The sequence below is a fragment of the Macadamia integrifolia genome, chromosome 6 (genome assembly GCF_013358625.1).
Source record: "Macadamia integrifolia cultivar HAES 741 chromosome 6, SCU_Mint_v3, whole genome shotgun sequence".
NCBI classification, from domain to species: Eukaryota; Viridiplantae; Streptophyta; class Magnoliopsida; order Proteales; family Proteaceae; genus Macadamia; species Macadamia integrifolia.
This window is the reverse complement of record NC_056562.1, coordinates 40,461,585-40,480,646: the sequence shown is the minus strand read 5'-3', so window position 1 is coordinate 40,480,646 and position 19,062 is coordinate 40,461,585. Positions and strand designations below refer to the sequence as shown.

Below are 19,062 nucleotides of genomic sequence, written 5' to 3'. Positions count from 1 at the left end.
AAAAAGGGAACCGGTCATCCCCAATTCTGATTCTGGATATTCCAATCCAATCTATTCTAGGGTTTTTTCTCACCGAATCACTAGGTTTTCAGATATGAGGGGCCAATTCTAGGGTTTTTAAGAACAATTCCAATCAATTTTGATCTAACTCGGATCAAATCGTTGGCACTGACCGATTCATCCTGTTTCCGATTTTCATAACCCTGATTTGTTGAGATTTTTTATTTATTTATTTATTTTATTCTTTTTTATTTACTTGAACATGAATTTAAAGTCATATTCTGTTGAGAAGAAATAAAGTGAAGAGGTAGAAATTCTTTAATAAGCATTAACATAAAAATGAATATACATCTATGTCGTCACTAAAGGCTTTTCTGGTACGCAATTATACAATTTCTTTTCATATGACAGCGAGAGGAAACGAAATTTGTTTGGTTCCAAATTTATCTATGCCAAACATTGGAGCTCAGACACAATAACCTCATACCTCATTGGGTTTTTCTTTCTGATGTTTTCTGGGGAAAGATTTATCCAGTTCATACATATAGATTAGATTCTCTCCATAAGCCTCGACTTTCTGCCATATATTCTATTTCCACTATGATTAGATGTGAAACTTCATAGAATCTATTGTCCATCTATGTTAGCCCTAACCAAATTGTATTTGTGAACCCAAAAGCACATCATCCGTACGAAGAAAGAAAGCTTTGAAAAGCTCTTCTTCTCAAGACTAAAGCAATCCAAATAAGAGATTAAAAAGTTGGACCCAGTGTGTCGGGGTTTTAAAACGCAGATCGAGATTCAGAATCAATCTACACCAGCCCCAGAATCAGTCTAGATCCATAACCAAATGAACCAGAATGATTCGATCCAAATATCAGCCGATCTGATCCAAACTTGAAGTCCCTGATGCACTAACTGCTGGCAGGGCAAGGGTTTCTTTTTTCAATCAAATCTATTCTCAGTCATACTTGTTTTCAAACCTACCCTGACTCTTTTTAACTCCAATTTGAATCAAATCACATCCCCCTATTGGGCCTCCAAAATAGTCCAACTTGGAAAAGAGAAATAAGGGAAAAGGGTTGGGGGGTTTGTTTGTCGTTATACCATATCTTTTCAATAGAAGAAGAAAAACACCTCAACTCAAAGGTGCTGATGTATTCTCCTACTAGACCGTGAAAGAAGCACCGCCAAGGAAGATTCAGATTCGGATTGATCACAAGGATGATAGTTATTGTGTCACATCGTCACACGGGTAGGCCCTCATGTCATCAACAATTCTTCTTTAGTGAAATCTTCGATCCGTGAAATCTTGGATACATCCATCTTCTAAACCTTTAACGAAGCATAAATCACAGAGCTGCATAAGGACCACACACACACTAAAGCATGCGATGGTATCCATTCATATCAAACACGCTAGAGATTGAATAGCCGTTGGCCATATGCCCACCCCCCACCACCACTGTCCACTGTTTTGACAAAATTTGGAAGGGTAATTGGTTGCTGTGGATCCACAGGTCAAATTCTTCAATCTTTCATAACTCATGTTATTAAAGCACGCAAGAACAAGCAAACTCACTAATCAGATTTGAAGAGAATTAGGTTGGTCAAAGACAAAACTATTCCCATGATTTAAAAGCCCGCATATCTACCAATCAACTCTTTCTTCCCCATGCAAAAGACTAACAGAAGACACATTATCAGCAAAATATATAAATCCCATGTAGACAGCACTGTTTTTGACAATAGGAATATCTTAATGTCACAAAATCTCCCACAGCAAAGAAAACCAATGCAAATACTCAAGACTGCAAATTGGTGAAAGCATTAACATGATCTAAAACTGCTAACCAATTCCTACAAAATAACATTTTCACCCAAATGGAGAGAACCCAAACAACATACCAAGAAAAAACTGGGAAATAAAACATTGGGATCTACCCAATAATGCACAAGGAGTCCCAACAACAACTTTGATCCCACAAGAAAAGATTTAACAAGGAAAAGCATTAGCTACCCAAATGTCTGTCATATCCTACTAATGTCTATCGAGGATACCTCAGCTTCACAAAGCTTTCTTCTTGTCTTTGAGTGGTCCCCTTGGAATCTTACTTAGAACCTTGGCATCAAATACTACATATTGTTTCTTTATCTCAACCATTGCCTTCTCTGCAAACGAGTCAACCTGGTCCTCATACTTCTCGTAGAGCACAGGCACCGTGTGCAACACAACAAATGCTGTTTACAAAAGTCAAAAATATTTGTGGGAAATCGAAAAGAAGAATATTGGCAAGGGATGAGGGAGAAATTTATAAATTAAAGTACCGCTTTGTTTGGTTGCAAGAGGAATTAAGGGAAGTGAAATTTTCAGACCAAAAAAAGCTCTAGTAATCATTACCCCATGTGATTATTATCATTTACTCAAAATCATTCCATTTGGTTAATTTCTCTACTTTTCATCCAAATCCCCATGGTATAAAAAGTAAAATAAAAATTGCATGTAAAATATATCATTACTAAATATGATAAGAAATTACAGTAGTTTATACAATCACATGGGGGTAATGATTGCAAAATTTTATTTTTTAGGTTTGAAAATTTACTTCCCTTCCATTTAATTCCTCTTGCAACCAAACATAGACAATGGGAAAACTAGTAAGAATCATCAATTAACTGATAATACCTATGTAAAATAAAGTCAAGAAGTTGAAGCAACTCCCCACGATTGACAGTACCCACAAGCCAGCAATCACCTGATATCAAACGAAGAAATTTTCTGATATGATAAGATTGTTAAGAATACACGAAGAAAAAAATGTCTACACCATCAATCCTAATAGTGAAGAACGTAACTTCCGATAAGGTTGTCAAGAATAAACGAAGAAAAATAAGCCTACAACATCAAATCCCGCTAGTGCAAAACGAAACTTCCCCAAACATGAGAGTCATAATATAAGTTCACCAACCAATTATGCACTTTGATGTATTGACGAGCTTGTTTGCAGCTCAGACTAAGTATAAAAGCTCTCATGTTTCCAATTAAAGGCAATTATAGGGTTAACATTTCAGCGAAAACTCTGAAAAGAAATCAACATACTGCCAGGAATTTCTTCAGATCTTTCCCTGATGCGATTTCCCTTAGCACAGCTAATGCTCGATTGATCTCAAACCTCAAGGCAGCAGCAAATTGAATAATCGGTTCCTCAGGAATAGACACTGTTGGGATGTGCGGAGGAGACCTAAAAGTGGCACACAATCAAGTCAGTAATTAAACAAAACCAGATCTAACAACTTGAAGTGGAGGATAAGATGAACCCATTACTTGTTGATGAAGGTGGTAGCATTAGACCAGACGAACAAAATGGCCAACGAAAGGATCAAGCAATGGCAGACAAGAGTGAGCAGATGGTATTCAAGCAATTCGAAGAATACCCACATCGCCGTGGCTCCTCCAAGCACACTGGCAGAAATCTTCTTGTTCCTCCACAGAAACACATCAGCGGCTGCAGCGAAAAATTTCGAACGATATTAGCAGCTATAGAGATGGAGACATGGAGAGAGATTTATGTAAGTTCCCTCTTGTGATTTTGAAAAAAAAAATTGAGATTTAGGAAGTCTGAGAACCAAAATTTCAAATAACGATACTGCAAAAAGCCCTTCGGAAACGGTAAGTAACCATTAAAGGAAAAGAAAAAAAGGTGCGATGTATAAGCTCAGGTCTAGATGCGTAGCTAAAACACTAAGTCTTTCTTAACTAAATTAAGGAAAAAAGAAGATCCAAGATCATACTTTAAGAACTGGAGAAAGAAGATAACGCTGGCTAGATTGAGGAAACTAATTAACAATTTATCTCCAATAGATAAAAGATCTTAGAACTTCGAAAAAACAAATCAATCAAAGTAAAGGCCCACCCGATCTCTAGCCATTAAGATCGAAAAACGAAAGAGAAATAGAATATCATTTTCATACCACAAAAAAAAAAAAAAAAAAAAAAAAAAAAAAAAAAAAAACGGAATTTGAAGAAATGAAATAAGCATGTTTTGATACGATCGGAAAAATAAAATGAAGAAAAAAAAAAAAAAAAAAACAGTTTTCCGTACGTTTTCCTCCGCCCAAGACCTTGTGCACAGGTTTCTGCCTTCCGAAAAGCCGGAAAACCGCCGATTTGATCTCTGAAGGCGATGAAGACTTTTCTTCCTCTGAATCGGAGGAAGAAGAAGAAGAATCGTGACCATGAAACTTCTCAGTTATCTTCTCCATCAATGACTCTCCAGCAGAACCTGAATCCTCGGTGTGCTCAGCCATTGCTATCTTTCTCTCCAACACAACTTCGATCGAAACCCTAAAAGTTCGTCAAAATGACTCGAAAATAAGAGAGGATCCAAAAACCCTCTTCTCAGCGAACTCAGAGCTCTCCCCCTTCAAAGTGAAATTTCTCAACTTTCTCATTCGTTCGTCCTAAATAACGGAGCGAAGTAAAAGATGCAATCTCAGCCGTTCGATCAATAATGTATCCGAACCTCCGGTTTTGTTTCCGAGCCTCTTGCTTCGGAGTGTCCCTATTGTCCGGAAAGAGTAAAGTTATCACATTTCTCTCCGAGGCTCAACGGGGAGATCGTTAGATTTGACGGCAGCCCTCTGTCTGTCAGTTACTTTATACGCGTCGATCCGAACCGTCCTCTGACGTCAATTCACAGCCCAATCACACTAACACGTGGAATTAGGTTATTGGTAGGGTGGCCAGCGTGGCCGGTGAGTTCCAATATGTAACGCCAAAGCGGGGCCCAAGTAATTAAAATGTACACGTGGAAACATATGAACCGTTGGCTGGACCGGTCAGTCATGCTTTCGGTGCCTAGTGCGTATGCCACGCCATCAAGTACCAAGTAGACTACGGGAACTCCTGAACCTTGGCTACGAAGGAAATGGAAACTCAAACTCAGGTCAACGTGATCACCGTGAATGAAAAATGAAATATCTCATGCAACGCGAACTATTAAGATAACTTAGCCCGGCTTTATGGCGGAGAGATCAAGAGAGAACATGGCTATCATGGTGATGATTTTTTTTTTTTTTTTATATACAAAGTAGACCCAAATGTGGGTTAAACACATACCATACCTCTTGAAACGTAAAGAAATCGATACAAATCAAGCACTCATGCACTTGAGAAAAGTTGATCAAACGAACAATCTTTTGATAGGTATGCCATTAAACACTGTAAACTATCAGGCCAAGGCCGAGGTATGCCATTGATGAGAAAATAGAACACTAAAAAATGAAATTCGCATGTGCATTATGGGTGTCAAATGTCATCTTGAATCGACTGGATCAATTGAAATCGATCGTTTTAGCCCGGATCAAATCCAACAAAATCTTTATCAATTTTATTTCAATAAAAAGCTTTTTTTTTTTCTTTTTGATAGAATATAGAAAGCTTCTCAAAAGTTCATAGGTTCAAACTTGTGAGAGTTAAAACCCCTGTTAGCAAAAACGGGAATGGAAAAAAAATAGAAACGGACAGTACGAGTTTTAAACAATAAAATTTTTTGAATGATACGATCAAATAAATGGTAAAAAAGACAGAGAACGGCAAAAAAAGGAAACATAAGGTACAGGTTTTTAACGTGTAGATTTTAAACAAACGGGATAAAAAAAAAAGGTATTATACTCCTATAAATTAAGGAATTATTACATGAATACTTACATCTAATGTTCAAAATAACTATAGTATCCAACACTAATGCATATATATTTCATATCTTATTATAAGTTTTATGATATATAATTGAATATCATCATTACCAATTCTAAATTCATACACCATACATGTCCAAGTTTTATTGAGCAATGTGGCTTGGCTATAATGTTGTTCATTGTTGTTAACACACTGTTGGAGTAATGTATGTTCAGTTTAAATTGGGAGTTTAGAAACATTTTTCAACAAATGCATTAATTTGTATTTCAATTTCGAGATCCATACATTGATATTGAGTTAAAGGTGATACCATGAGAAATATAGGCAATTGAGTTAACTTCAAGTCGACGAAAGAATCAAGTGGATCAGAGTTCGAGAGAGAAAGATATGGTCAATTAAGTAGACATTATATTCAACAAGTTAAGTCTTAAAAAACGTATAAAAAACGAAAACGTGTTTAGAACGGAAATGCTTGACGTTTACTGTATTTTTAAGTATTTTTGAGAAACATACGGGAAAATGTGTTTTGAACGGTAAAAAACGAGATTGTGTTAAAACGGAGTTTTAAACGTCTGTTTTAAACACGTTTTGCTAACAGTGGTCAAAACAAGGAATATCGAAAAAGTATTTTGAAATTTTTTTATTTGTTGAAATCGACTTAATAAAAAAATTTCTCACAAGTTACAAAATGTCGGCTAAACAAAAGGGAATATATAGAATGATAAAAAAAAAAAATTGTTTTTAAGTGAAAAGTAAGTTAATGGGACAGGGTTTTATGGAACGAGAAGAAATTGATGAAATCAAACCATACCAATAGAATCCAATCAAAATTGAGATTAGATCGATAGTGAACTCGAAAGAAACAAAACCCTTTTTTGCCCCCTCCCTCCACAAAAAAAATCCCGTTAATATCTTATGTATACATGAAAATCTAAGACTGAAAAAAAATCAGACCAAAATCAAAACCAAATCAAACACACTGATTGACACCCTTAGATACGATGCATGGTGCATCGATTTGGACCAGGGTACATTGATCAGCCAATTCGAATAAGTTCGGGCAAAATCTGGATCCAGCTGATTCTAACATTTTAATCCCAAATCCAGACCATCCAATTGGTATCAGGGGAATCCCAAATCTAAACCACAACCAAATTACACATAGGGAGGAAGTAGTAGATCAGCTACATTTTAGTTGAGGTAAGATCTGTTTGGCCACCAAGAAAATGAAAACAAAAAAACTGGTTAGTTCTCCATTTTCACATGGTTAGGGGTTGGAACAGTAGATAGCGAGAAGTTAGCCAACGTTAATGCAGAGGGTAGGTGTAAGTAAAACGTCTCACATTTTGAGAAGACTCTTCATAAGGACGAGGTCCACACGATGGAAAGCTCTGGTTTCATGTATCCGACAGACAAGCAGAAGAAAACAATATAAGCCCAAGCCCAAGCCCAAGTCCAAACGGAACACCTCACGACGTGCTACAGTTAATATAGGGTTTAAAAACCACGAACCGGCCTGGATCGGTCAGGATCGGTATATTCTATGCATTTTGGGTTTTCTCATGCAGAATCAACGCGGCCGGATCAGGGAAACCCTAAGTACATGGCAAAGAATGAAGAAGATTCCTCTGCAGTTAGGCAATAAAATGAAGCTACCCATCATTCCTTATCAGTCATCAACTGGCAATGAAAGTGGGCACCACAAGCCCACACGGCCAGAAGCCCAAATCATGGGAGTCAACAAATATCAAAGATGTGCCCTCCACTCTTCCTCTGTTGGGAAGGTGCCCTCCCACCTTGCCTAATGGGCCAGCCAGAGGAAGGCACATTCAATATGCTAGCACCAGAGTTAGCACTATTCCTAACTCTCCCCCAGATGGATCCTTTCCCTCAAGTCTTGCCACTAATTCATTTTAACATCCTAGCTCAGATACACTAATGCCAAGAACATGTTTTCTTTAATGCTGAACATTCTATTAGTTCGCTATATATAACTATTTACAGGGTACATAATTAGCCAAGTCTTTATCTAGATCCAACTAATGTCTCCAGTAAATGGAGTGACCATATCATCATACTTCTTATGCTCTCCCTCTTCTCCTTAAACCCTTTTCTTAGTTCCTATGAGATACAGCATTCTTGAACAGAAACAAGAAATCCATCTTTCCCCCTCATGTTAGTCCCAGTAAAAAAAGGAAAGCAAATATTAAAATAAAATTAACAAAAATGGGGCACTAAAAGTGTAGTTATAAAAAAAGAAAAAATTCTCATAACTCATACTACATTTGAACCATCAGAAGTACAGGATGAATGACACCAAAAACATGTGAATGGAGAAGAGAAACCAGGTATATAGCAGAACCACATAGAACATAAGAACTGACCTTTTCCACAGTGAACCAGATGTCGTAGACTTCTCAAAAAAAGTCACACTAAAAGGAAATAATGGCTTCAGGCTTTGCCTGCTTTTGAGTACTACAGTTAAAGTTCAAGAGCTCAAACCTCTCTGCAATTGAAGCGTTAAAATAATGTTGTTGGGTTATGTTTCTACCACCATTTCAAGCACTCATTTCTCCAGTTTCCTAACGAGGTAAGAACACCAAAAGGCTTCAATCTGGGAATGTATCACAAAATTGGCCTCACCCAGAACTGTAAATGTCCTTCTCAAAATAAAAAGAAAAGAAAAGATTAGAAAGAATCGTATTAAGCAGTAGATGATGACTAACATCATCCGAAAATATCGCAAAAGAACTATAAATTTCAGGAAAAGAATCAATTAGAGAAGAATACCCCATTTTAATCTCTGGGAAAAAAAATAATGAACTGAGAGCTGAGAGGAACTATGTATTAAGCAAAGCTTGTTGTAGTCAAAATGGAGCCTTGGTTGAAGCCATCATCACCTCAAGAATACTACGCTACTTGCCCTCACTTGACACTCCAATGGCTATGTTTGAGTTTGGGATAGGCCTTTTGGTCACTGTGAGAACAGAGGTAGGTTGTTGGGTGGTTTCGCTTGGAGGCATATCCACCCTTTGGAATAGGGAATATGGAATATGGAATATGCTCTGAGGCCTGGGAACTTGTCAATGATTCAGTAATGAGTAATGACATGACCCAAATCATGCAACCATTCTCTAGAGATTGGAGTCGAGACAACCAACTACTTTCCAGCCCAATCTTAATATAAACATTTGATTATGTTACTGGCTTGTGAGATAAACAGATTTCAAATTCTATAATCTCTGTTATGTTTGCCTCGAATTCTTCTTTAATTATCCACTTCAACATATTTTGGTGGCAATTTGAATAGGATTTTTCTGAGATCTATGATGGTAGCAGAGAAGTTGAAGGGTATAATATACTATCGTCTTGTTGAGCAAGAATTATAAATTATAAGTTTTTTGTATTAGGGTTTCTGAGTGAGTTTTCTTGCCGAGATTTGAACATTTTTGATATATATAATGTGCTATCGTCTTGTTAAACAAGAATTATAATTTGGAGGTTTTTCGTGTTAGGGTTTCTGAGCGAGTTTTCTTGCCAAGATTTGGGTGATTTACATAGTGAATCATTTTATTCTCTCGAGGACGTAGTTAACTTCATCGATGTGCGAACCTAATTAATTCTCTGTGTTGTGTGAATCTATGTTTTTTTTTTTCTTTATATCTATTAATTTGTACTCTAACAATCTCTCCACAACCCAGACATTTAATATTTGAAAAATTAGTGTAGTATCTCAAAGAAAAATAATTTAAAATTAATCACTTCAAAATCTTGGAAATCAGGTGGATTAGGTAAATTCTTCTGAGATTTCACAGACGACAAACCGTTTGGTTTTTAATTCTACCCACAGCTGCCAACCAAATTATGACTCTGAATCCGTAAAATGTAGAACCTCAACAACATTTGGTGTCCAAAGTCATTTGCCTGTGAATTGGGAACCCAACCAACCCAACCAAACGCTATACTTAATGTCCTTTCTTATCATTTATACCGGGAATTGCATAACTTTGACCAAGCACAGTAACCCTTTTTTTTTTAAGAGAAAGTCTCATTCTAAAGAGGCCCTCTGACTAAAAGTAGGTACAGCAGAAACACTTCAGTAAACAAAATGTTAAATATATTAGGTGAACAAGATCACTTAAATCTTAGCAGCATATCTGTAGTTGTGGCTAAGAAGAGAGGAGGCTCCATTGGTGATCACACACAGAAGATGATAGGTGTAGCCCTCCAAAGAATCCTCTTAATTCTGTTCTTCTTGTTTGGATCTCTGGGTCTGGGTAATTCATTGCCACTCTCAACAAGTTCCAGATGGGTGGTGGACATGGCTTCTGGTCGTCGTGTGAAGCTAAGCTGCGTGAACTGGGTTGCCCATATGCAACCCATGGTGGTAGAAGGACTCGACAAGAAGCCATTACAGGACATTGCTTCTAAGGTGACTTCCCTTGGCTTCAATTGTGTACGCCTCACATGGGCAACCTACATGTTCACGCGTACACAAGGGATGAAGTTCACTGTTGCTCAATCACTCAACTCGCTAGGCCTTGGAGAGGCAGCTATGGGGATAGTTAGCCACAACCCTTCTCTGTTCAATCTCACCTTAGTGCAAGCCTATGATGCTGTCATCGATGAGCTAGGCGCAAGTGGCCTTATGGTGGTGCTTGATAACCATGTTAGCCGGCCGCAGTGGTGCTGCGGTGACAATGATGGAAATGGGTTCTTTGGAGATAGTAATTTTGATCCAGAGGAATGGTTACAAGGATTGGACATTGTAGCTAAGCGGTTTAGTGGTAAATCTCAGGTTTGAACTTGAACCTGCACATTCTTTTTGCCTTTGATTATGCATAATTGACTCTCAAATGCTTTACTGCTAATGAGATTTAATTCAACACTTGAAGATTTCACTTAAATGCAGGTAGTTGGCATGAGTATTCGTAATGAGCTACGAGGGCCACGCCAAAGTGAGACAGATTGGTACCGCTACATTAGACGTGGAGTGAAAAAGGTTCACAAGGCAAACCCAAATGTGCTTGTGATTGTTTCAGGGTTGAATTATGATACAGACTTAAGCTTCTTGCGGGGAACTCCTTTAGGAGTTAACTTGGATGACAAATTGGTCTATGAGGCACATTGGTACTCGTTTAGTGAAGGACGCCGTATAGCCTGGAAGACGCAACCACCAGGGCAGGTGTGTGCCGATGCTGTCAGAAGATTTGAAGACAGAGCAGGCTTTGTGATGCAGGGAGACAACCCTGTCCCTATGTTCATCAGTGAATTTGGTGTGGACCAAACAGGTGAGAACTTAGCTGATAATAGGTTCTTGAGCTGCTTTCTTGCCTTTGCAGTGGAAAGAGACATGGATTGTGCTATGTGGGCTCTGCAAGGAAGCTACTACCTGAGGAATGGGCAGGCCGGGTTTGAGGAAACATATGGTGTGTTAGATGGAAATTGGGACCAGACCAGGAATACAAATTTTCAAGAAAGGTTTCGGCTCCTTCAACAGATTGTCCAAGGCATGATCTTTTCCTTCTCCTTATCCCCATTAATACATTTCTTTCTTTCAAAAGTAATGTTCAGCCTTCCAAAGTTGATGGATATGATAACCTTCCACAACTCCCCCAGTGCAAACTAGGGTGATCCATGTGATGAAGGGCTTCATGTATACTAATGTTCTTAAAACAGAGAAATTGAAGGTTATCAAATTCATTAAACCTCCATGGACGTTAGCAATTTAGTATTACTTTGCTCACTCTATGAATGAATCCCAGTTTATAAGGAAGACAGATCAACTCATAAAAATATTTCTATCTTCCCATGCAGATCCAAGGTCAAACGCTTCAACATATCTCATTATTTTCCATCCACTTAGTGGCCGCTGTGTCCGAGTGAATGAGAATAACAGTGTTGAAGCAAGTGATTGTCGAGACCGGAGCCACTGGAGTTATGAGGGGGGCCAAGCTCCAATCAGATTGTTGGGTACAGATCTTTGTTTGAGTGTTATGGGGGATAGACTTCCAGCGACCGTCTCCTCTGACTGCTCTAGCGAACAGAGCAGCTGGATCATAGTTTCAAACTCCAAGCTACATGTAGCTGCCAAGGATGTGGGGGGAAGAGCTTTATGCCTGCAGATCAGTACTTCCAACTCTTCAACAATTTTGACAAGCAAGTGTGTTTGCTCCAAAGATGATACCAATTGTGGCGAGAATCCTGAAACAAAATGGTTTAAACTTATCCCCACAAATCTAAAACTAAATTGATCTTTTGTCCCACAAGGGTTTGTCATGTTGTGAGAATTGTAGAATCCAGAAAAGCTGGAAGGGGTAGAGGGAGCCAATAAAATAGGACAGAAACTCTAAAGGGAGCTCTTTCCTTCGGGACTTTCTTTGTTCGTATAATGATCACTAAATTTAATTCTATCTACTGCTACTAGCACCATTGCCATCTCCATCCTAAGGTTATAACAAATATACAGTGCTGGATTAGCTGGATAACAATTCCCAGTTCCTAGTGAAAACAAGCAATTGAACCAGGAAAACCAAAAGCAGATCCTTTCACTTTTCAGGTTTGACAAAGAATCTAGTATTTGAAACAAAAGTCCAGAAGGCAAATTTCTAGAAAAATGAACTGGGTGTGGAGCCATCCAGGTCTTGGTGACTGGTTAACAAACCAAATGGTCCTGCCATGTCCATGCTCCATTTAGACAATGCTACAAAGGGAACAGAAGATAAAAAAAAAGAAGAAACTACCTTTGAGCATCTGTTCTGTTTCAACTATTGAGTCTTTCAAAACTCCCCATTTCATAGTTCCTTTCTGAGAAAACAGAACTTTCTAAAAGAGACAATTTGAATACTAGAATGAAGTATTAAACAATGGTAATATATGAAGAGATTCCAGAATCGAAATTATAATTCTGATGTGGTTATCAGAATGGTCTAAGTGGCTTCTCTAGAATTGCAGAAAAGAAGACCTCTCTATCATCTTTATCAAGCTTTGGCACAATCACCCATTTATGCTTCTTGTACCTTATCATCTTAAAGGACTCCAAAAAATAATTCAAATCCTCCTTTAAACAGAAGAAGTCATCAATCCAAAGTAGACCGCCAGGCCTCAGAACACGGTCCCAATCGTACAAGACGAAGTCTAATAGCAGAAAATCGATCCAACCATCAAGAAATCTCGTAGTGTGGATGAGGTCGAGAGTGTTATCAAAGAAGGGGAGCCTTTGATTTATAGTCAAGTAGAGAGGAATGAGCCCTCGCAGCGCAATCATCTCATTGAAGGGAGCCCCTAGATTAATGGTGGCTGAGACTATAGTGACATTGAACTCTCTCATCCGAGCTGCAAAAGTTCCAGTACCAACACTGAAATCCAGTCCAATCCTGATCTCCCCGGGCTTGATACCCAGTACTTCAGGTATAAGGAAATCTGTAGTTAGATTTGAACTTGGATTCACATCGACAGGTTTAACCCATCTGGGCATCTCATGATCCACCAGATTAAAGCAATCTGCACACTTGAAAAACCCCTTCTTCGTGTTGTTCCTAGCCAGGCAAGTGAAGTTTTTGCATCTATACTGACTCCATCGAACATTTCGGTCGTCAGGTAGCTTCCACAGAGATTCATTAATGGCGAAGGGCCTGGTATAGAACTTTGGAGTTACTGAGAAACATCTCCTCCTGGGCAATGGATCGCACCCATGAACAATAAGCTTTTGAGCGAGCTTCCAATCGTCATTGCAAATGTCCCCCACATCGTAATCCATGTATTCTTCAAGCTCTGCTTTCATGGAGAAACAAGCATGACCGATGCTGGTGAAGGTCCCATTTGCTCCCATGAAGTTTTGTTTGCCTAATCGATTGGGTTTCATTTTCACATACTTTCTGATCTCTTCCACCAGGAAATAATTGCCGGGCTCATCAGATTCTTGAGAGGGCTTGAACAGAGGATGGATAGCACTAATTCCATTCTGTATCTGATGGGTTTCTGCAATCTGTGGCAGAGATGCCTGAGCAGACTCTAGCAAACCCAAAATGTCTGCAAGGAAAGCACTGTATCTCACAACAGAGGACTCTGCCGACGACTCCCTTATCTCTCTCATTTCTTCATTAATCTTCTGGATCACAATCTCTATAGTTTTCCTAGTTTCATTTCCGTTTCTCCCTTGATCTACAGGGTTCATACGGTTACAGAAGTTATCAGGGCTAAGAATTGAAATGAGAGAATAGAAGTTGGATAAGGTGCTAATACTGAGGAGAAGAACAAGTAGACCTACTATGAAGATAAACCTGCGTATCCCTCTCCATGAACCAAACTTCACAAAGAGATTTGAGCTCCGCATCTCTTGTTCTCGTTGCTAAGTGAAGAACAAAAGCCGTTTCAGTTGCTCAAAAACAAGTGGGTAAGAACTAATCCAGACAAACCATGAACCCAGATCTAAAATCTTGATTAGGTACCCAATAAAGTCCTAAAGAAGGATTAGAGAAGCACTGGAACGGCGTATTCATTGTGAAGCAAGAGATGGGGAAGAACGCTTTCGAAGTTCCAATACATGAGTTTCAGTGGGAGAAATGGAAGAACTTGGGAAGGTTGCGACTTACCATTTATGCAATATTTCCCATAGAATATTGAGAGTGGGAGGATTTCAAGATCAAAGCCCACTGGGGTTTTGGTTGGAGAAAGAAAACTTTCTACTCAACAGCTCTCATCACTTATAAACAAAACATGAAAATTGAGTTTTCGTATTTCTTACACAACTACTCACACTCCATGTGATGAATATCTCACCTTGTGGAGGTTTAATGGGTAGCCCAATATATTATAGAGGAACATCTCCTATGGCCACTTATCATCAGTCATCACCACAAACTCTGGGTGATGATTACTGCAAACCATAATTCTGTTTGAAATAGAGGAACCTCTCTCTCTCTCTCTCTCTCTCTCTCTTTGTACTTTGATTACATGGTGATCTAAGTCAATTGTAATGGTTTGACTTGAGCTTGATATTACTGCAACCCATAATTCTATTTCAAAAGTTTCTCCATTTTATATAGATTGTTCTTACAATAGGCCAATAGAATGATCCTATGATACCTATCTGTACCAACTTGATGACGAACTTGACTAGTACAACATTTCATCCTTCTTTTTGGCAGAAGCACCATTTCAACTCTATACCCACCAATGATCCCACTTGCAAGGTCTCTCTCTCTCTCTCTCTCTCTCTGGTTCATCCATCAGGCTTGCCGCTACTGGTCAGAGGTTCGCAGGCAGAAGTGGATGCAAATGCACCATCGACCAATTGGAACATTTCTTGAATGAGATTGCCACGCCAAACCCACTAGGATGGTTACCAGAAAAAAAAAAAAAAAATTTGCATCACTACTCACTGCCCAACCCATTCTCTCTCTTTGTTTTTTTTTTTTTTTTTTTGGTCCCACTTGATTGAAAAACTGAAGAATAGACGCACTCATGGGTTTGTGTCTTTGTGAGATTTCTCAGAAGGATATCTGGATTAATCAATAAGCCCCTTCCAGTCCCCACAGTGAAGGTAGTAGTTAAAAAAAGGAGGCTTTTTTTTTTTGGTAAAGAAAAAGGAGGCCTCGTAGAAGCAAAAAGAGGTTCAGTGTCAAATTTAATAATCACAGATAAAACAGATCATATACCCTAGAATCATATGATTTCAACTAAACAAATGGGTTTCTCCCAAGTCAAAACTACGCATACAATTCTTTAGGCTCTGTTGGTGGTCCACCAACTGAGGCCCTTTTTATCCTCAAGAGGAACAGATATCCATATTCGTTTTAAAATATATGTACATTTTTTTTTAAGTCACCTGAAATATAGAGGATTTTTTTTATTACCAAAAAGAACGGTGAGAGTTGAGGACACTCACTAGTTTTTCTTTGAATTAACGATTTAACCAATGAAGGGCTGGGATGGAGGGCGTGGGGATCACTTTCAAGTGGAGGGAGAGAGAATAACACAGGTTGAGCATGCTGCTATACAGGCTAGGCACCCCAATAGCATGTCCAACATTCTCAAAAAAAAAAAGAAAATATATATATATATATATATATGTTATAGTAAACACCAATAAATACGAAAATAAACAAACACAGATCCGGATAATACAAAAATTTGATGAGGTTCATATACCGATGTGGTGTGCTACGTCCTCGGGCGAAGAAGAAGATGTTTTAACTATGTAGAAGAGAGATTACAGCCGAACAACAAGTTTTCTCGCTCTGAAACCCTAGCTCGAAAAACTCCTAAAATTACAATGACTTGCTCAAAAAAATGATACTACATTATATGTTCCTCCAACCCTTCTGCTTCCATCACAGATCTCATAAAACTTCTATTCGAGTCGCCACCAAAATATGTCGGAGCGAGTTATTCTTAAAAAAAAGGTCAAGAATTTGTGACAAACTTAACAAAAATATGTAAGTTTCCTTTTTTTTCTCCCAATATAGGGATGGTTGGTCTTCTATTAAAAAAAAAAAAAGGAATATAGTGATAGTTGAACGAAAACGTTTTCCTTCTCCTTTGAATCTACGGTTCTAATTAAACACCCTTTGCTACTTTGAAACACCTACGAACAGCATTGATGACCATCAGTGAAGGAATTCCTTCTTCATCAAAAGTGAGAGAAAATTCAGTCCTTGGTTGAAAATTAGAACCTCCAAAATCTATTCATACTATTGCACCCCTCCTCTCTACTTTATTTATTTGATAAAAAAACTTTATTAACAAACAATCTAATTTCAAGGATAAGGAATTTCTTTTTTTTTTTTTTTTTACAAAAAAGGAAGGATTTAATATTATAGAATGTTTCAAATTTATAATTGGCCAACACCTCGTAGCTCTGAAGGTGTAGAAAGGGAAGGCAGTCCCATTCCACATTTTGCCACGTGACAAGCTAAGTGAGTGAATCAACATTATTCGAAGGGAGGAGAATGCTTTGCATTGCTCAAATTTCAAATTTCAAATTTGAGACCTTAATTTACCACATGGCATGAAGTGAGCGAATCAAACAGTTCTTAAAATTCTTGCTATTTTAAATATATTTTTTATTCTATTTTTTAAATATAATAGATTTGGATCCAAAATAAAGTGAAATTTTATAATCAATATAGAATGATTTGAAGAAAATGATATCATAATGTGGGATGATTACTACCAAAATTTCTTTGGCTTGCAACCTTCCCTTAAATTTTTCTTGCAAACAAAATGGAGCCTTGTATTTTTAACTGTAGAAACGATTACAAAGGTTCGAATTCTTCCGTTAAAGACACATGACAAGTTTTATTATTAGTTCCAAACTTGGTGTACAAATAAATAATGAGGATCACCAACTGGGGGTGACAGTGTCTATCAGCCTAGAGTACCTAAGCACTGACCCAACACACAAACATGCGTCTCGAGGTGCTCCAGCCATCAAATGTGCGCTACCACCTCATAAAATGTGGGTAAAAAATTTTCCCCCTTTGTGGAGAAAGGGTTCAACACCCATTCTTGGGTCCTAAAACATCCTCTTATTTACGAATGGTCTAACAAATCCACCACCGATGCCCTCTCCTACCCATCCGAAAACCATGATCAACTGATTATTCCCCTTAGTCATGGCTTAAGGAAAACTCAGTCCTAAGATTTAAGTTAAACTTGATTCTTGGTGGAATTGCCACTTTGTTAGTGGAGGCATAGAGGAGATAATTAAGCTAAGCTCTTCAACTTACTCTTAAGCATTTTTTTTTTTTTTTTTAAGAAAACTTACTCTTAAGCATCACTATTAGGAAATCTGAGATGGGGAAATTGACACACTACCCAAAACCCCCAAAAAGCTTGTAAATGAAACACAAAACCCCAAAATAGACACAGAGCCTTCCATGTTCTCACATCATATCAAACATAGCCCCAAAAAACATATAAAAGAAACCAAAAAACAAAAGCTTCAATCTTTCTAACAATCAAAATAATTTGCCAAAAAAACTCAATTTTTACAGAAAATCAAAGAACATCAAAACATCGTAGCGTGGGAATTGGGAACAGAGTATCACCTTCTCCGATCCCCTGGATACTGTGATAACGGCACTAGCTCAGAGAGCGGAGTCGACAATGGAGTGGGCAATGGTGAATTGCGACAAACAGGGCAAGAAGCATTGAGCCTCAACCAAGCATCGATGCAATAGAGATGAAAGAAATGTCGACAATCGGGCATCATCCTTAGCATCTCCCCATCTTTGTAGTCACAAAGACAAATCGAACACATGGAATCTCCACTCTCACAATCCCTAGATTTGCAAAATGGGAACTTTGGGTATGAATTGATTACCATTTGATCAAGCCCAACCACGCTTTCTTCGTCTCTGCCTCCATCGTCGTCTTCGGCAACGAAGATAATGCGAGGAAGGATGATGCCGTTAGAGGAATCGGCGGTGCCTGTATTAGGAGAGCGGAGACGTGGGCGGGCGCGGTTGCGGGAGAGGGAGCGGGAGCGGGCGCGGAAGCAAACGTAGGAAGCGAGGAGGATGGTGGAGAGGAGAACTAGAAACCCTAAAGCTATAGCAATGGCGTAGCCGAGGCCCAAACTGGTGAGGTTCCTATTGAAGTAACCAGAATTTCCATCACCGCCACCGCCACCGTTGCCGGTGGAGGCGGTAGAACCTCTGCTGGACATTTTGAGGAGAGGTGGTGGGAGATGCAGAGTTCATTTCTAGAGAGAGAGTGAGGGAATAACGGGAAAGATTTTTTTCACTTTCTCTCTCTTCCTTCTGAGGTGGGTGGGTTTCACTTTCCGCAGCTGCAGCATTTAATACAAAGTTATGTAAGCAAAGGAAGGTTCATAAATCCGGTATAGGTGGGAGTTGATGGGCTTCATGTTGTTGGATTATGAAAGGCCCAAATTGGTTTGAAACAGCTCAGTCAACTACAGTAATTTCAACGTTAAAACTCGGCCTACTCTGGCCCACTCTGGTTACAAGTTTTAATCTCCCAACCATCTCCGCATGCCTTGAAGGACATGAATTATAAACCGGTACAGAGCACAGTTTTAGGTTTTCATATCGTATTGACTGATATTAATAGTAAATTACTATAGATTTTATATAAAAAAAGGGCTTTTAATTCCGTATCATATAAATAACCTCTAATTAAGTAGGATAACAACTACCATTCCAATAATAAGAAAGTTTTTTTCTTTTTTTACTGGTGATGTGACCATCTTATTGGAATCTTCGATCATCATTACACTTTCATCATCTATTGATGAAGTCAAAATTATTCCTCCTTACCAAACAGACCCTCTAGGACTTATCCTGAGACTGCATTTTCGAATGGGGTCAACCAAAACAAAGCATGAAAATGAA

The 19,062-nt window shown here is 38.5% G+C and overlaps 4 protein-coding genes and 1 long non-coding RNA gene across 5 annotated transcripts; 1 reads left to right on the top strand and 4 right to left on the bottom strand.

The window, feature by feature from the left end:
- Nucleotides 1-1,700: 1,700 nt before the first annotated feature.
- On the bottom strand, nt 1,701-4,453 carry LOC122081951 (reticulon-like protein B2). The gene is made up of 5 exons (XM_042649387.1): nt 4,104-4,453; nt 3,326-3,506; nt 3,101-3,242; nt 2,687-2,756; nt 1,701-2,241 (listed from the first exon to the last, which is right to left on the bottom strand). Exons 1-5 carry the CDS (start codon nt 4,306-4,308, stop codon nt 2,069-2,071), a joined length of 771 nt encoding a protein of 256 aa, XP_042505321.1. The 5' UTR covers nt 4,309-4,453; the 3' UTR covers nt 1,701-2,068.
- Nucleotides 4,454-7,890: 3,437 nt separating this feature from the next.
- Nucleotides 7,891-8,716, bottom strand: LOC122081952. The gene is made up of 2 exons (XR_006141259.1): nt 8,492-8,716; nt 7,891-8,361 (listed from the first exon to the last, which is right to left on the bottom strand). It is a non-coding gene; the product is annotated as an uncharacterized LOC122081952 (long non-coding RNA).
- A 1,165-nt stretch (nt 8,717-9,881) lies between these two features.
- On the top strand, nt 9,882-12,143 carry LOC122082752 (glycosyl hydrolase 5 family protein-like). Its single transcript, XM_042650516.1, has 3 exons — nt 9,882-10,499; nt 10,614-11,211; nt 11,519-12,143. The coding sequence occupies exons 1-3, from the start codon at nt 9,912-9,914 to the stop codon at nt 11,953-11,955; spliced, it is 1,623 nt and encodes a 540-aa protein (XP_042506450.1). The 5' UTR covers nt 9,882-9,911; the 3' UTR covers nt 11,956-12,143.
- A 280-nt stretch (nt 12,144-12,423) lies between these two features.
- On the bottom strand, nt 12,424-14,557 carry LOC122081199 (probable methyltransferase At1g29790). The gene is made up of 2 exons (XM_042648214.1): nt 13,971-14,557; nt 12,424-13,864 (listed from the first exon to the last, which is right to left on the bottom strand). The coding sequence occupies exons 1-2, from the start codon at nt 13,999-14,001 to the stop codon at nt 12,621-12,623; spliced, it is 1,275 nt and encodes a 424-aa protein (XP_042504148.1). The 5' UTR covers nt 14,002-14,557; the 3' UTR covers nt 12,424-12,620.
- Nucleotides 14,558-17,546: 2,989 nt separating this feature from the next.
- On the bottom strand, nt 17,547-18,545 carry LOC122081200 (RING-H2 finger protein ATL68-like). Its single transcript, XM_042648215.1, has one exon. It carries the CDS (start codon nt 18,372-18,374, stop codon nt 17,751-17,753), a length of 624 nt encoding a protein of 207 aa, XP_042504149.1. The 5' UTR covers nt 18,375-18,545; the 3' UTR covers nt 17,547-17,750.
- Between the last annotated feature and the right edge of the window lie 517 nt (nt 18,546-19,062).